At 40.6% G+C, this 14,934-nt stretch overlaps 2 protein-coding genes and 1 long non-coding RNA gene across 5 annotated transcripts in view; 2 read left to right on the top strand and 1 right to left on the bottom strand.

Annotated features, from left to right (window-relative positions):
* Window positions 1–14,934, bottom strand: part of LOC5519289 (C2 domain-containing protein 3) — a 42,395-nt gene that overhangs the window by 2,272 nt on the left and 25,189 nt on the right. For 2 of the 3 annotated variants that reach the window (XM_048733234.1, XM_048733236.1), the window contains exons 26-34: window positions 11,123–11,250; window positions 10,101–10,472; window positions 9,360–9,621; window positions 8,593–8,707; window positions 7,746–7,975; window positions 7,069–7,210; window positions 6,455–6,646; window positions 5,458–5,553; window positions 5,035–5,336 (exon numbers count right to left, since the gene is read on the bottom strand). In XM_048733234.1, the coding sequence (XP_048589191.1) occupies window positions 5,035–5,336; window positions 5,458–5,553; window positions 6,455–6,646; window positions 7,069–7,210; window positions 7,746–7,975; window positions 8,593–8,707; window positions 9,360–9,621; window positions 10,101–10,472; window positions 11,123–11,250 (1,839 nt within the window). The remainder of the gene's footprint in view (window positions 1–5,034; window positions 5,337–5,457; window positions 5,554–6,454; window positions 6,647–7,068; window positions 7,211–7,745; window positions 7,976–8,592; window positions 8,708–9,359; window positions 9,622–10,100; window positions 10,473–11,122; window positions 11,251–14,934) is intronic. The other variant, XM_048733235.1, reaches the window with a different exon arrangement.
* Window positions 132–2,830, top strand: LOC125572982. Its single transcript, XR_007313906.1, has 2 exons — window positions 132–184; window positions 2,524–2,830. It is a non-coding gene; the product is annotated as an uncharacterized LOC125572982 (long non-coding RNA).
* Window positions 12,229–13,837, top strand: LOC5519288 (substance-K receptor). The gene has a single exon (XM_001639069.3). It carries the CDS (start codon window positions 12,632–12,634, stop codon window positions 13,709–13,711), a length of 1,080 nt encoding a protein of 359 aa, XP_001639119.3. The 5' UTR covers window positions 12,229–12,631; the 3' UTR covers window positions 13,712–13,837.

Below are 14,934 nucleotides of genomic sequence, written 5' to 3'. Positions count from 1 at the left end.
ATAATAATAATAATAATAATAATAATAATAATAATAATAATAATAATAATAATAATAATAATAATAATAATAATAATAATAATAATAGTAATAATAATAATAATAATAATAATAATAATAATAATAATAATAATAATAATAATAATAATAATAATAATAATAATAATAATAATAATAATACCAGGTTGGTGTCTGGCGCGGGATAACCCACCACCTCACAAAAGTGATGAAAATGAGTTCTAATAGTAATAGAGATAACGACGTGAATGAGAACGGAGGTGTTCTCTCGTCCGGCAGAGAAGGTGTGGGCGGACAGGCACCACTCGGTCGTCAACAAACAACTGGCCGTAGGAAGTGGAACAATGTGTTGTATAGAGTTGTGATGGAATGCTATTTTGAGAGCAAACCAGGGACTCGGGGCTACAGGAGGAGGATGCTGAACAGCTGGCAGAATAGAGGGATGTTCAGAGTGTCTGAGCAAAATCTGGCAGATCATGCGCGAGGAATCAGGAACAACAACTGGCTCTCTGACATCGAGCTGGAGGAAATTAAGCGACAGGTGAACAATGTGGAGGGTATGGAAAGCAATAATGTTGTTGTAGATGAGGTTGAGGTTGTAGATGAAGGGGATGGGCAGCAAGATCAAGAGGTGAATGATGAGCAGAGGTTTGAGAGTAGTGACGATGAAGGTACCAACGAATTCCAGGCTTTGAATGTGGAAGAATTGTAGGCGAGGCAGAGAGAAATCTTGGATGATATCAAACGGGCTTTTGAGGAGGGAGACGTGGAAGAATTGAGGTCCCTAAAGCATGTTGAACGAAGTAAACTGCGTGAAGTGTCACAGGAGGTAAATAAAGTATTAGAGCACATCAAAACGGTAGATATAACTGGAACCAACCGGCTAGTGCGTGCTGCAGCTATTGTTGTAATACAGAGGCTAGGCCTGAAGAAAAGAGCAAACCAGCCAAGAAAAGAACCTTTTTGGAAAAGGAGAATAAGGAGCAAAATCGATTCGCTGAGAAAGGAAATTAGTAAGTTTGAAAGTAGCAAAACTATGCAGAAGAAGGGAGGGAGAGGTTTGACCCAGATTATAAAAAAAGCACCAGGTAAAGAAGAAAGGGCTGAATGTTGTAATTGAGGAGTTAAAGCAGCGGGTGTTAGCTAGTGCTGCAAAACTGAAAAGATATGAAAACCGGATAAATCAGTTTAGACAAAATCGTCTGTTCCAATGCGACCAGAAAAAACTCTACCAAGAACTCGACGGGATAAACATGGAGAATAACATCATACTAGACCCACAGGAGAGCTGCGAGTTTTGGAAGAGTATATGGGAAAATCAATCAGAGCACAATCGAGAAGCCGAATGGCTTGATGATGTAAGAGAGGAGCTTAGCCAACATGTCCCCCAGGAAGATGTGGTGATTAAGGAGGCAGATGTGAAAAAGCTACTAAAGAAGGTTGCAAACTGGAAGGGGCCTGGGCTGGATGGAGTGCAAGGTTACTGACTGAAGAACTTTAGAGCCCTCCATCATCCAATTGCTGAACAACTTAACCTAATTCTTGAATCAGGGTTTGTGCCACAATGGATGAACCAAGGAAGAACTGTCTTATGTGTTAAAGACCTGAAACTAGGGAATACCGCAGAAAACTTCCGGCCCATTACATGCCTACCGCTGATGTGGAAACTACTCAGCGGAACACTCGCAGACAAAATATACGATCACTTAGAAAATGCAGAAGTGCTCCCTGTAGAACAAAAGGGATGCCGCAGAGCTTCAAGAGGCACCAAAGATCAGCTCGTAATTGATAAAATGGTACTAAGAAATTGCAAACGAAGAAAAACCAATTTGGCAATGGCTTGGATTGATTATCGGAAGGCTTACGATATGGTTCCACACTCCTGGATTTTGGAAACGTTAAACATGACTGGTGTAGCTCCAAACATCCAATTGTTGATGCGCAACAGCATGCTAAACTGGAAAACGACACTAACATCAAGTGGACAAACTCTGGGAGAAGTGAAAATACAACGAGGCATTTTTCAAGGCGATAGCCTTTCCCCTTTGCTATTTGTAATATGCTTAATACCACTGTCGATTATACTGCGAAGTGCAAGTGGGAGGTACCAATTAGGCAAGGATGCGGGATCCCTAAACCATCTGCTGTCCATGGACGACCTAAAGTTGTATGGGAAGAATGAACTTGAAGTTGATTCATTAATAAACTCAGTGCGAGTATTCAGTAGTGACATTGACATGGAATTTGGCCTTAAGAAGTGTGGGGATCCTCCTACTTAAGAGAGGAAAAGTTGTGAACTCGGATGGAATTGAACTCCCAGATGGACAGAAGATGAGAAGATGAGGGATACAAGTACTTAGGAATCCTTGAGTACGATGACCTACAACACGGAAAAAATAAAGGAAGACCTAAGCCGGGAATACTTCCGCAGACTTAAGAAAGTGCTAAAGGCAAAGCTTAACGGAAAGAACACCATAATGGCCATAAACACTTGGGCGGTATCAGTTTTAAGATATGGAGCTGGTGTAGTTAAGTGGACCAAGACTGAGTTGGAGAACATAGATAGGAAGACAAGGAAACGGATGACGATCTATGGAATGCTACACCCTCGAGCTAATGTTGGCCGTTTATATCTACCAAGACGATGTGGAGGACGCGGGCTGATAGGGGTTGAAGATTGTATACATCTAGAAGAAAAGGGATTGGCAGACTATGTTCACAAAAGCGAGGAACCGTTACTTCTAGCGGTGAGGAATAAAGGAATACTTCGTGTAGAGGAACAACAGACTGCTAGGGTCTTAAAAGAAAAGCTCAAAGAAAAAAGACAAGAGGATTGGAAGTCTATGCCATTACATGGTCAGTTTCTTAGACAGACGGAAGAAATAAGGGATGAGTCATCGCGGGACTGGATGACAAAAGGAAACTTGAAGAAAGAGACAGAAGGACTGATCACAGCAGCTCAAGACCAGGCGCTGAGAACGAATGCAGTAAAGGCGAAAATAGAAAAACAACAGATATGTCCCTTATGCAGAATGTGTGGCTTGAAAGATGAAACGGTGAATTACTTACTGTGTGAATGTAGCAAGATGGCACAGAGCCAGTATAAACACCGACACGACAACGTGGCCAGAATTGTGCACTGGGCAATTGCGAAAGAACATGGATTTGAGGTTAAAGAAAAATGGTATGAACACGAGCTATTACCAGTCATCGAAAAACCTGACCTAAAAATACTGTGGGATGTTTCCATCCAAACAGATAGGGAAATCCAAGCCCAAAGACCGTAATAGTGAACAGAAAAGAAGGTGAATGCATAGTCATTGATATTGCTGTGCCTGGAGATGCTAATGTCGGCGAAAAGGAAAAGGAGAGAGTCCTGAAATACCAGGATATAAGAAGAGAAATTGCCCGATTATGGGACATAAAGACAAGTGTTGTCCCAATCGTTGTTGGCGCTCTCGGAACAGTCAGTAAAAACTTGACAAAGCATTTAAGTTCGATTGGCTTAAAGACAAGGATCGAGTTACTCCAGAAAGGAGCTCTCCTCGGATCAGCGCGGCTACTAAGACAGGTGCTCGAGATCTGAGGTCGTAGGATACGACTTGACCTCGATACATAACCTACCAGCTGTTAACATCTGTGATCGAATATGTATAATAATAATAATAATAATAATAATAATAATAATAATAATAATAATAATAATAACAACAACAACAACAACAACAACAACAATAATAATAATAATAATAATAATAATAATAATAATAATAATAATAATAATAATAATAATAGTAATTGTAATAATAATAATAATAATAATAATAATAATAATAATAACAACAACAACAACAACAACAACAATAATAATTATTATTATAATAATAATTATTATTATTATTATTATTATTATTATTATAATTATAATAATTATAAAAATAAACTTACATAAATATTATACGATAAAAAATACATCAAAGAAGAGAAAAGTGTAAATATAAATATTTAAATAAGAAACTATGATTTAAGAATAGTTAATGATAATGTATAAAATACGATAAAAGTGTAAAAATAAATATATAAAGAGATAATGACTAAATATAAGCAATGTGTAAAAGATGCGTTTTAAGCCGGCGCTTGAACTCCGGGATAGATGTGCAGTAAGTTAATTTATTCCATAGGCTAGGCGCGCACACCGAGAAGGCTCTCAGACCGTAAGAATGGAGTTTATCTGCCGGCTGCTCCAATAAAAGTTGACTCGCGGACCTTAGTGCTCGCTTTGGTTGGTAGAGACATATGAGATCGCTGATGTATTCTGGAACCATGCGATGAATAGCCTTATATATAAGAAGTTAAACCTTTAAATTAATACGCTGCTGCACAGGGAGCCAATGTAAATGCCTTAAATCTGGCGTATATGATCGTATTTCCTCGTAAGAGTCGCGCAGCCGAGTTGAGTACATATTGAAGGTGCTTGATGAGATAGTCTGGCAGACCGACCAAAAACTATCTAGTCTGGATGTCACAAGAGCATGTACTAATTTCTCTGTTGAGGCGAGGCTAAGGTGTTTGCGGACATGTGAAATGTTTCTTTTATGGTAAAAAGCTGATTTACATATTTCACTAACGTGAGTCTCATAGTTCAAGGTGCTGTCAAATATCACGTCTTGGCAGAAAATTGTTTTTTCATTTTTTATTTTTTATTTTTAACAGCTCAATTTTAAAGGAGGCACCTTTCATAGGCTAATCGGACATTAAAAAATATATATAAAAGACGTACTGTAAATGCATGGGACACAGTCGTGTTTTCTCCCTTAAATCGCAAAATCAATACAAGAATATTCGTAATTTTACGCCAAAACTGCTCTGATTCTTAGTCTCGTTTCATGCACATAAAATTTTTCTATTAAACGAGGTGTCCTTATTAAAAGTTATTTTTTTCATTTTTTAGAAAATACATGCAACTTTTTATCGGGATCGATATGACCTTCCACTGCATCGCATTTTTTGACTTACCGCAGTTGACTGAAGAGGAAAGAAGTCGAACAAGAAGACAGGGTGCCAATCGTACTATCTCTTATTTCTCCTTGTGCCGCGTCATGACGAGCACCTGTCATGTCTGAAGAATTCTGATTGGTTCTCGCAATATATGGCTCAATCTGATTGGTTGATGTTGAGCGGTGTGTCTGAAGTCGCTTAAGATTCTCTGCTTGCTCTGCAATCTGAGAGGAGAAGATGTCGACCATTCTTGATCGCTCCTCCTCTGGCGTTCGACTTGTAGGCACCGAGTTGTTGATCAGAAACGAACTCGAGGGAGCCTGAAAGACGGAAAGAATTCGACTAATATAATCGGCGCGGGAGTTGCTTCACTGCACTTAAATCGTTCTTGTTTAGACATGAATTCAAGTCAGGTTACGGCATACAATGGTCACGTCATACCTGTGTGCTACTTGTTTGCGGAGGACTGAAGACGAGCCTTGACTTTGTTGACAAACAACGGCTCGGAGAAACAGGCGTCAGCGGTATTACCCCAACCTGTCAAATACATAGTCGAGATATTATATTGGTAACCTAGATATTTATCAAAACGAAATTCGGGATGGCTTTTGTCAGTCATTTAATGGACCGCATTTTTATATTCCGGCTGCGTTGCACTAAGGAAGACGAGACTGGAATTCTGTTTAAAATTCTGGAGAACATTTTGACAAAGCGCCCCTCCCCCCAAGCTGTCTTTAAATTTAAAGGTCTAAGAGGAGAGTGCAACCAATTTGTTTGAGAAGCAACAAAAAAAAGGGAAAGTGCTTTGTTATGAGAATTATATAATGACATCGCTACAAAGTACGATGGTTTAGAATTAATGTAAATAGGAATATAATTGAAAAACAATTGTTAATTTATTTTAATATGAATGTATTTGGAGCAACGCCCGTAAATCAAAGATGAAAAGGTGCCAAATAAAATAATTGAATTGAAAATCTACTGTACAATCATTAAAGAAAATCGATTAACCACTTTGTTATGGTTAACACTTGAAAATTCAACGGTCTATTTGCAACAAAACTTCACAACAAACTACCCACGAATACTTTAGGGACGATTTTTTATAACAAAATTTCTCAGTTACTCACTCCAATAGGCCATTCCAGCTATAAGTTTGCGCGCGCATAACCATAGAAACCTACCTCAACTACCAGAATGCAGCGCGCGCTTTTTTAAACTTACATCAAACGAAGCGCGCGCTGCATGCTGGTAGTTGATGTAGGTTTCCATGGTGAGTGTGCGCGCATGCTTATAGCTGGAATGGCCTATTGGACGATGTAAAGGATTCTTCGTGTCACTCAGAAAGTAGAATGGCGACGTGGTAGATCCTCATAAAAAGCTCAGGTGTCTATCATCCAGAAATGTCAATATGTCTTATCACTTCAAAAAATCTCACCTTCATTTGTCCCTTGCACTCTCCTGCGAAGCTCATAACGTTGTACCAGCCAATAAGCTCCCGCAATCCGGCGGCCAGCGGTGCAAGGTCCATGGAAACAAACCCAAGAGCGCGGTCACCCTGGGCACCTTCAGCCGATGGTGGCCCGGGCCTAGATATGTCTGCTCGATGCCACACCTTGAAAATAAGGCTCTGTAACAGTAAAAAAAAACTTTGTAACAGTAAAAAAAAAACTGTTTCATATATAATAAGTCATTAACTAGAAAAACAAGAATTGATAAAACTTAAACTGCTTAAGGAAAAACTGGCAGTTTCGGTAGGGAATGAGAACTAGTTTTATATTCACAGACAGAAGTAGAGCTGGGGAAAAATCAAGATTAGAATTTCTCTGTTACGACTATATGGTAACCAGGCTGAATACAGCGGGAGCCCTGGTTTCAAGAGAACCTTTCGCAAATATCAGATACGCAAATACCAATACGAGGTTATGATACAAGTTTCTGTATTGTTTTATCCAAGCTCCCGAGGATCTTATGCGTCGGAACTGAATTGGACTATAGGAGCAGATTTTAGGGCAGATTAATATAGCCCTCTAAACACCGGCCAACACATACCTGCGATTTGAGCGTCGATAACTTGATTCTCTCAAGCTTCTGGTACTCCCAAAGTGGACTGGTGGCTGTTACTACTACAGGAGTGCAGACTGGGCACGAGTCTGCTGTGGCCTGGTACGAGACGTACACATTTGGGGGAATCCTGGGAACACATGTGGGTAAAATCCTATCAGTTACACACCTTGCGCTATATTCTAGTGGGAACCAGAGAGGATAGGCAAGAGCAGGCCCGTACCCAGGATGTTTCATCTTTCTTGGGGGGGGGGGAGGGGGGGAGATGCGAACTTCTAAAAAGCCTGGACCTTATTTTTCCGGGGGGGGGGGGGGAGGGGGAGAGTTTTCTAAAAAACAAATTAAATTAATTAATTAAAAACAAATTAGGATTTTTTTTGGCTCATGCAGTATCTCCCAGCGAGGTTTATTGCCAAATATGGCTTCAAAAAGTTTGACTTTTAGATTTATGTCATACCAGAGTGATCTAGAATTACTTTTTTTATCTAATTCGTTTATGCTTTAAAGTTTTGACTACAAAAAGCACCGGAAGTGGACTTTCCGCCGTTGTGGGGGAGTGGGAAGGGTTGCGGGAAGGGTCCCTGAGCCCCCCACCCCCCCTGGGTACGAGCCTGGCAAATCCAAATACAAAACACGAAAAAACAAACCGAAATTTGGAGACACACCTTTCCCCCGAGGCAGCCGGGACAAGAGGCAAATGGCGGGCTTCTTGTACGATCACATGAGCAGCGAACGTATCTTTGTCCTCGCTGTTCGTACGCGGAGGGGTCGATGGGATCTTTTGTGGTGTACCCCAGCGGTCCATACTCGACCTTGAGGAGGATTCTTCACCATTGCCGTGTCCCTGCTCTGTGCTTGGGTACCCTGTGCTAGCACTTTCGTCCATGTCTTGGGTCTGTTTTAGTTCCGTAGAGTGAAATTATTTATCAATAGGACTCAATATCATAGCGAACACTCAATTTATTTTATGCAGCTTTTTCAACAACTAATCTGAGTAAGGAAAACGCGGTTTCTTTGGACACTACGTTACAAACAGCTGGTGGTACGGTCGAGAAGGGCAGGTTATATCTGTACTGTAAACGTTTTTATTTTTACTGCTGCCGCTCGGCTTAGTGAGGGAAGAAAGCAGCGATCGGTAAGCGCCGATAATAGGGGCCTCACGCAACAACGGCGGCAGATAACAGAATCCAATAGAACCAAGTGAAAAGGCGTTCTGTCTGATAAATTTCAGCTGTTTTCCACCAAACCACGACGCGAAAACTCCAAGTCACACGGTTAGTTGAGGACGCAGATGTTTACTCTATAAACTCCTCTAACTACGTTCGCTACTGTAGAAATAATGTCCTAAGTTTATATTCACATGCTTCTGCCTCTAGTGTTTCCCTTTATGCCATTTAAATCAAATTGGAATTCATCGTGCGAACATATTTTTTGTCCTAGGTCCCTAATATTCTAATCGTCCGGGTAAGTAGACAGTGGTCGTATATTACAGGTGATATCGGTATACTTTACCTGCTCTTCCTGCTGCTGTGATGCCTTATCGCCCGGTTTGGTGAGGGAGACTTGAACATGGACACCGCAGTTCGACAAGTCAGCTGAGCCACTCTTGAAGAGGCAGAAGTCTCTACTGAACAGCAAAAACAGAACAGTTGAATTAAGAGCACGATGGGTTGAAGAATTACAACTTTACTTTACTTGCGGCAAAGGTTCTTTTCACGTTTATTCTCCTCGCTTCGGACATAAGACGATAAGCACAAAGGATCTATATAATCCCAGCTCCCCTTCAAGGCACTCAATACCTTTCTTAACTTATCCTCTGAGAAAGGACAATAAACACATACACACATTCGTTTAACAGAACAGAAAGGAGCATACACTCTCGCAAAAGGGGAAAAAGTTCTGTTTTTGTGTAGCACTGCTTATGACAAATTTTACTCGCCACGAGTTTTACTCGTCAGTAACTAGATACGGACGGCTCCACGCAGACTACATTCATGAGTGTGAGTAATTTTGAAAGCTCTTTCACTCAAGGTGTTAACAAGGACCAGCGTCTTCGGTTGTTCTGTTACGTCCCACAAGACAGGTTAATAAAGAGCGCAAAAGAAAGAATAATAGAAGAAAATAGAAGAAAATTGATTTGAAGTAGAGAGCCGGGTGTTAAAGCCGCATTGTCACAAGTTTACTTCCGGTCGATTACGTAACAATCTCAGATGATTTTGATCTCTACAAGAAGATTAAGGGTTAACGAATATTAATGGAAATACCCTGGCTTAAAGTACCTGATCTCAGCCCGCTGTCTGTGTGGAGTTACAAGCGACGACAACTCGACAAAAGCTGAGCCTACCAGACTGTCTCTGCGCCCAGGGAGGGAAGCACTAGTACCTCTTCCTCCGAGCCACACCTGCATCTCCAGCACCTCCTCACTCAGGTACCACGCGAGGGATGAGGAGGCAGGCAGGGGGAAGCTCTTTCTGTGCTTGACCTCGAGCGAGAAGCATGACTTTGTTTTCTTGAGGGGGACAAGCCTTGAACAGATGGGACCTGGGCAGGCGATGAGAACCCAATAGACACACGTTAGTCAACAAGCCGCGTTGGCCGTTACGATGCAATATGATCTTTTTAACCAAAAAGCTGAACCCTTCTACCTTACTCCTTAAAGTTTTATTTTTTTTTTCATCTAAAAGGATAAAACTTTGAATCTACTTCGTACAAAATGTCCAGATCAAAAACTTTATGACGTTTGGTACGAATGCGTGAATTGGTGTTCTCAGTTTGGAAAACTGATATTATACTATATTATTATCCATGCATGTTTTCAAACATAAGAATAAATCCGTTTGAACACCAAAATGATTAAGGCAGAATCAGTTGGCTGCTGGGAATATTGGAACTGTTCTGTTCACTGAACTCGTTTCTCACCTATATCTTTATCCTAGGGCATTGCATGAATGACAATAAAATCCTAAATTAAAACATGACAACTAGGAAATCTCCAAGGCTCAGACTTCTAATGCACATACTTTTATCGTAAAACTTGAAGCGCACATAGCCAAGAACCTCATTTCTTCCCGCGTGACTGCGAAAATCATCCGCGATGGATTCAGAGACCCAGGCCCTACTTGTCCTTATACGCAGCTCCACACCCCCGTGGGCTGATGGGTCTTCATCCCCATTCTCCCACAAACCGTCCTCAGTAGCCTCGACTCCAGGCGGGGGACACCAACCCATGCTGCGAGCAACATCAACCACGGTCTCAAGGATGTTCGACTCGGAGAATTTGATTGACAGCTGAATTCCACCAATGGGCTTGGTGGTCACGTGATCGTTACCGTGTAAATCCGTCCCGGGTTCGAGATGTTTTGGCGGGAAAAGCGCGTGCCACCCTCTTATCCCTGTTATTGATTAAAATGGCATATGCTGCGTTATGCGTCAACTAAAAAGCGACCGGCAAAACAGAGAGAGTAACTTTACCTAAGCTTGGAGCACATCAGCGACATAACAATAACAACACGGCATTAGAAAAAATAGAAATATTATAATGATACAACAGAAAAAAAATACTTTCTTCGGTATATCATAATTTATTATAAATTCAAAATTAAGATATTCAAAACAGAACAAATAATGCCATCACGCATTTCGGATCTGTCGAAAACTTGAAGTAATCTAGATTTTTCTTGAGAATCGATTATCGGGATTCACTGAACTGTTTTTGATAAACTACAAAAGCTACAAAGAAGCTGCAGAATAACTAGGTGGTCTGCGTAGGTGTGGTGGAATCAGGTGAATAAATCAACACAAGGTTGAAACGGTATGTTTACGCTTTGTGAAAATAGAGTAGTTTTCCTCACGTTTAGAGCGTTGTAGAGATCGCGTTAGCCGACGAAGGGCTACGCTCGAAAAGCGAAACCTCTCCTAAACTAAGTCTGTTTAACTCGTTTCATTTAAAACTGGACTCCAGTTTAACTGGTTTCTTATAACCTACTCTACCTGGTTTACTCGTTTGGGCTAGCATTTTTTAAACGATTTAAAAAATACTAACCTGTTTTGTGAAAGAGGAGGTCCACCAGAGGAATCGTCACGTATCCTAGCAACACATCGTCTCTAGTGCGCATGCCTTGATCACCTGGCCCATTGTCCATTTCACTTCCCCCACGTGACATCTGATGCCTACGGGAAAAAAAATCATTGAGAATTTCTCGTATGTCAAATTCAAACAAAACATTTCTTAAAGAAAACAATGTTAAAGAAGGATATATATTCTTTAAATAATTTCCGGGAAACGCCACTTTTTCAATCGGCGTATCAATGCGATTTTTGCCAATCTGAATATACCATATTCAGATTTTGACCGCACCGTATTGATACCCGAAGGGTATGACTATTTATTGATTATAAAACTTACAAATGCCTATCGAAAACTATAATCGAAAGTGAAGGAGCAAGAGGGAAAAGTGTGCTAATTAAAAGTGTTCTTTAGAGAATACTTGAAGTGGTTAGGGTGTAAGAAAGTTATCAGATTTGCAGAAACTAGTTATAAGGACAATTGTCTCCCCTTGAACAGCACTAAAAGCAATAAGAAACAATCAAATTCGGTCTAAAAAATAAAGTGTCTGTCATATTATGGGATTAAAATGAAATTACTGTCGAGCACATAACCTGATATATTCTAGCAGTTTCCGGGAACAATAAATATTACCTATCCGTGTAACAATGAATTAAGAAAGCCCGAAAACATTTTGAATTATACTTGAACAAGCTCTTACGCATCACAAAAGTATACAATCCAACCCACGCAATGTAATGACCAACGTTTGGACGGTCGAACGTGTCGATTCTGACAAGGAAATCATAAACTAGCCACTTAGAGAAGATATTTTTATTTTTTGTTAATATCAAAGCATATTCACTGAATATGCGGCATTCAGACATTAAAAGACTATTACTAGGTTCCCTGTAGGAATGAAAATCGGCGTATTCTCAGCTGCTTCAGCATTAGGATTCCGACTGTCAGAGGATGTACACACCTTGCCAGATACACGAGGAAAAAGAGGCCCAAAGTCAACAATGCCACTTTAAATGAGAAAAAAAGCCTGACGTTTGGTTGAATATTTGCGTAAGTTATCCCAAGATGCAGAAATACTCGCATGTTGATTACCGCTAAGTGGAAGAACAGTGCAGGTTAAGACTGGTTCTGTAAAATTTGAGTCGCATCGAATTATTGAGAAAAATTGGAATTCCCGCAAGGTATCGTGAAGTGAAGGTATCCGACCTTGGATGTTTTGTTGCATTTAACACGAAATAATGGCGACGGGGTTGACACAATAACCAACATCCTGCCGCAGGGAATCTAAAAAGCTTGAATTTTTAGGGTGTTTTTGTGAGCAGTCAAATCAACAGAAAGGCAATAGAAAAGAATAAGGCTAGAAAAAGGGTAATTGCCAGAATTAAAACTGAAAAACAAAAAAAGGTAAGGAAGATTAAAGTAGAACATAGCTCAATTAGAGGTGAGCTTCACGGTAAAGAAAAAAACAGCAGCAGAACGATCGAGATGGATCTCCTTACCCAAACAAACGTTTCTCTTGCTTATAACGCCACAATGAGGTTTACTCCAACGTACCAAGGCCAAGGAATCCCGACGGCACAGAGAATTGCCTTTACGTGCGCTTACACCTTGATCATCTGCCTGTCTTTATTTGGCAATACGATGCTAGTGGCGATCATTTACAAGTTCCCTCGTATGCGAACAAGGACGAACTACCTGCTCATGAATGCTGCCATCTCGGATATCGCAGGGGTGGTGATTCTAGGTAGGACTATCTACGTGTTCGCCATGGACGATAAATCGTTCGACATCCCTGGCTGGCTTGGGGAAGCGCTGTGCAAGATCTTCCCATTCTTGAGAGACACCTCCATAATGGTCTCAGTACACAGCATGGTGTCGATCACATGTGACCGATTCTACGCCGTGGTCTTCCCGACAATGCAGACCCCGAGTCTTCTCCGAGTAAAGTTCGTAGTCCCGTTCATCTGGGTAACCTCCATAGCCTACTTTAGCCCATACTTCTTCGTATACCGCATAAGGGTCATATATAATGCTAGGTTCTGCTTAAGCGTGTGGGACGCACCCTTCGACCCTTTACAATCACCCAAGAAATTCCAACTTACGCTGATTGTAACAATGTTTATGATTCCGCTGTCTGTAATTGTCGTTCTGTACACGGCCATTGCTATCTCCCTGCGTCGTCAAAAGATTCCTGGGGTAGCGCAAGAGGAGAGCATAGCAAGACGCCGAAAGCGCAACAAGAAAGTATGCATCATGGCAGCAGTAATAGTCCTAGGATTTTTCATCTGCTGGGTTCCTTATCATGCCCTAACACTCTATATTTCCTACGTGTGGAAAAACAAACCACCGCGTCATGTTCTCTCATATCTACCGGTGATGTACGATATATTCGTAACCATGTCTTTCATGAGTTTCGTTATCAACCCGTATATTTGTTTTATGTTTAGCGAAAACTTTCGAAAATGCTTGAGGCAGATATTCTGCAGGAATCGTATCGGCCCAATAACAATTTCGACACAAGCGACACGATCGTTGCAAAATCGTGTGGCGGAAGCATCTCTCTAGATCGTCAAAAACGTGTGTGGATCTACTAGTACTAGGGGGATGCACAGTGAGTGAGTATAGCGGAGCGAGAGGTATATATTCATCCTATAAGGCTGTTACTAGAGGTTATATTAGATTTCTGCTCCTTCCAAGAGATACTATTTGCTTGGATCAAGTATCACAAATTGGTGCTAATATCGCAGACAAGTGCGAATAGCGCACATTCGAGATGGTGATTTGACAGAATGAGATGTCTTCTTTTGACGACAGAAGCAAAAATGGCAAAGTTCAAACTGTAAGGTTGTGTTAGCTTATAATCGCGTGATTTTTTGCATAGAAGTTCCTTGTGTAATATAAACCCAAATAAACTTTAGTACTTTTTGGTAGATAATCCGTTCTTGAGATATTGCAATTTGTAAGACTCTGGATTTGTCTGAAACTGCCGAATTTGGGCGAAATTGCTACTTTTTTCATGATTTATGGCAACTTTGCTCAATCATATCTCAAGAACGAATCATCTACTAAAAAGTACCAAAGCTTATTTTGTTTTAAATTACCCAAGGAACCTCTAGGGAGATTATCAACAAAATATAAGCTAAAACAACCTTACAATTTGAATTTTGCCATTATTTGCTCCTCTCCGTTTTGACATGGATTTTATCAGGATAGGTATATGACATCTCTATCTTTTTTCTCTTTTTGTACGGGACGTCTCCTAGATGCGATTTCGATATGCGGGCTTTGCTATGAGAGGACAGCATACACCTCTTTCAAAGAAACGTTGTCAGTCAAAATGGCGAATGACAAAGGTAGTTTTTTAGCACGCTGCTTAAGGGTAAAATTATTTGGAACAAATAAAGACGAGTGATGTGATTCATCCATATTTCCCTGCACTTTCCTGCACAAATAAGACAACTCTTATGGTATTTCTCGATAACAGACCTGCCATTTGCGCTGACAGCGTATTCTAAGATGGGCACCCCAACCCGGGATAGACCCAAGATTACAAAGATAGAGTGTTAGGAAAATAGGGTTGAGATCAAAACCTTTTATCGGTGGGTTCATATAGATGTAGCTTTAAATCAAAGCAAAATCTTTGAGATCTTATAGATATGCCCAGGTAAGCATCAGCCTGTAATTCAAATTCTAATTCAAAGCAGTTCAACCGATCATTCTTATCATTTAGTGCGAAATTACATATCCTACAATTAAAAACGATATTACAAAATACGGCGGTTCACGGC

Source organism: Nematostella vectensis, chromosome 10, assembly GCF_932526225.1.
Source record: "Nematostella vectensis chromosome 10, jaNemVect1.1, whole genome shotgun sequence".
Taxonomy (NCBI): domain Eukaryota; kingdom Metazoa; phylum Cnidaria; class Anthozoa; order Actiniaria; family Edwardsiidae; genus Nematostella; species Nematostella vectensis.
This window is presented reverse-complemented; position numbering and strand designations above follow the sequence as displayed.

What these genes read in the sequence shown, in the direction of transcription:
- LOC5519288 (XM_001639069.3), top strand. Translation starts at nt 12,632, where the DNA reads ATGGATCTCCTTACCCAAACAAACGTTTCTCTTGCTTATAACGCCACA.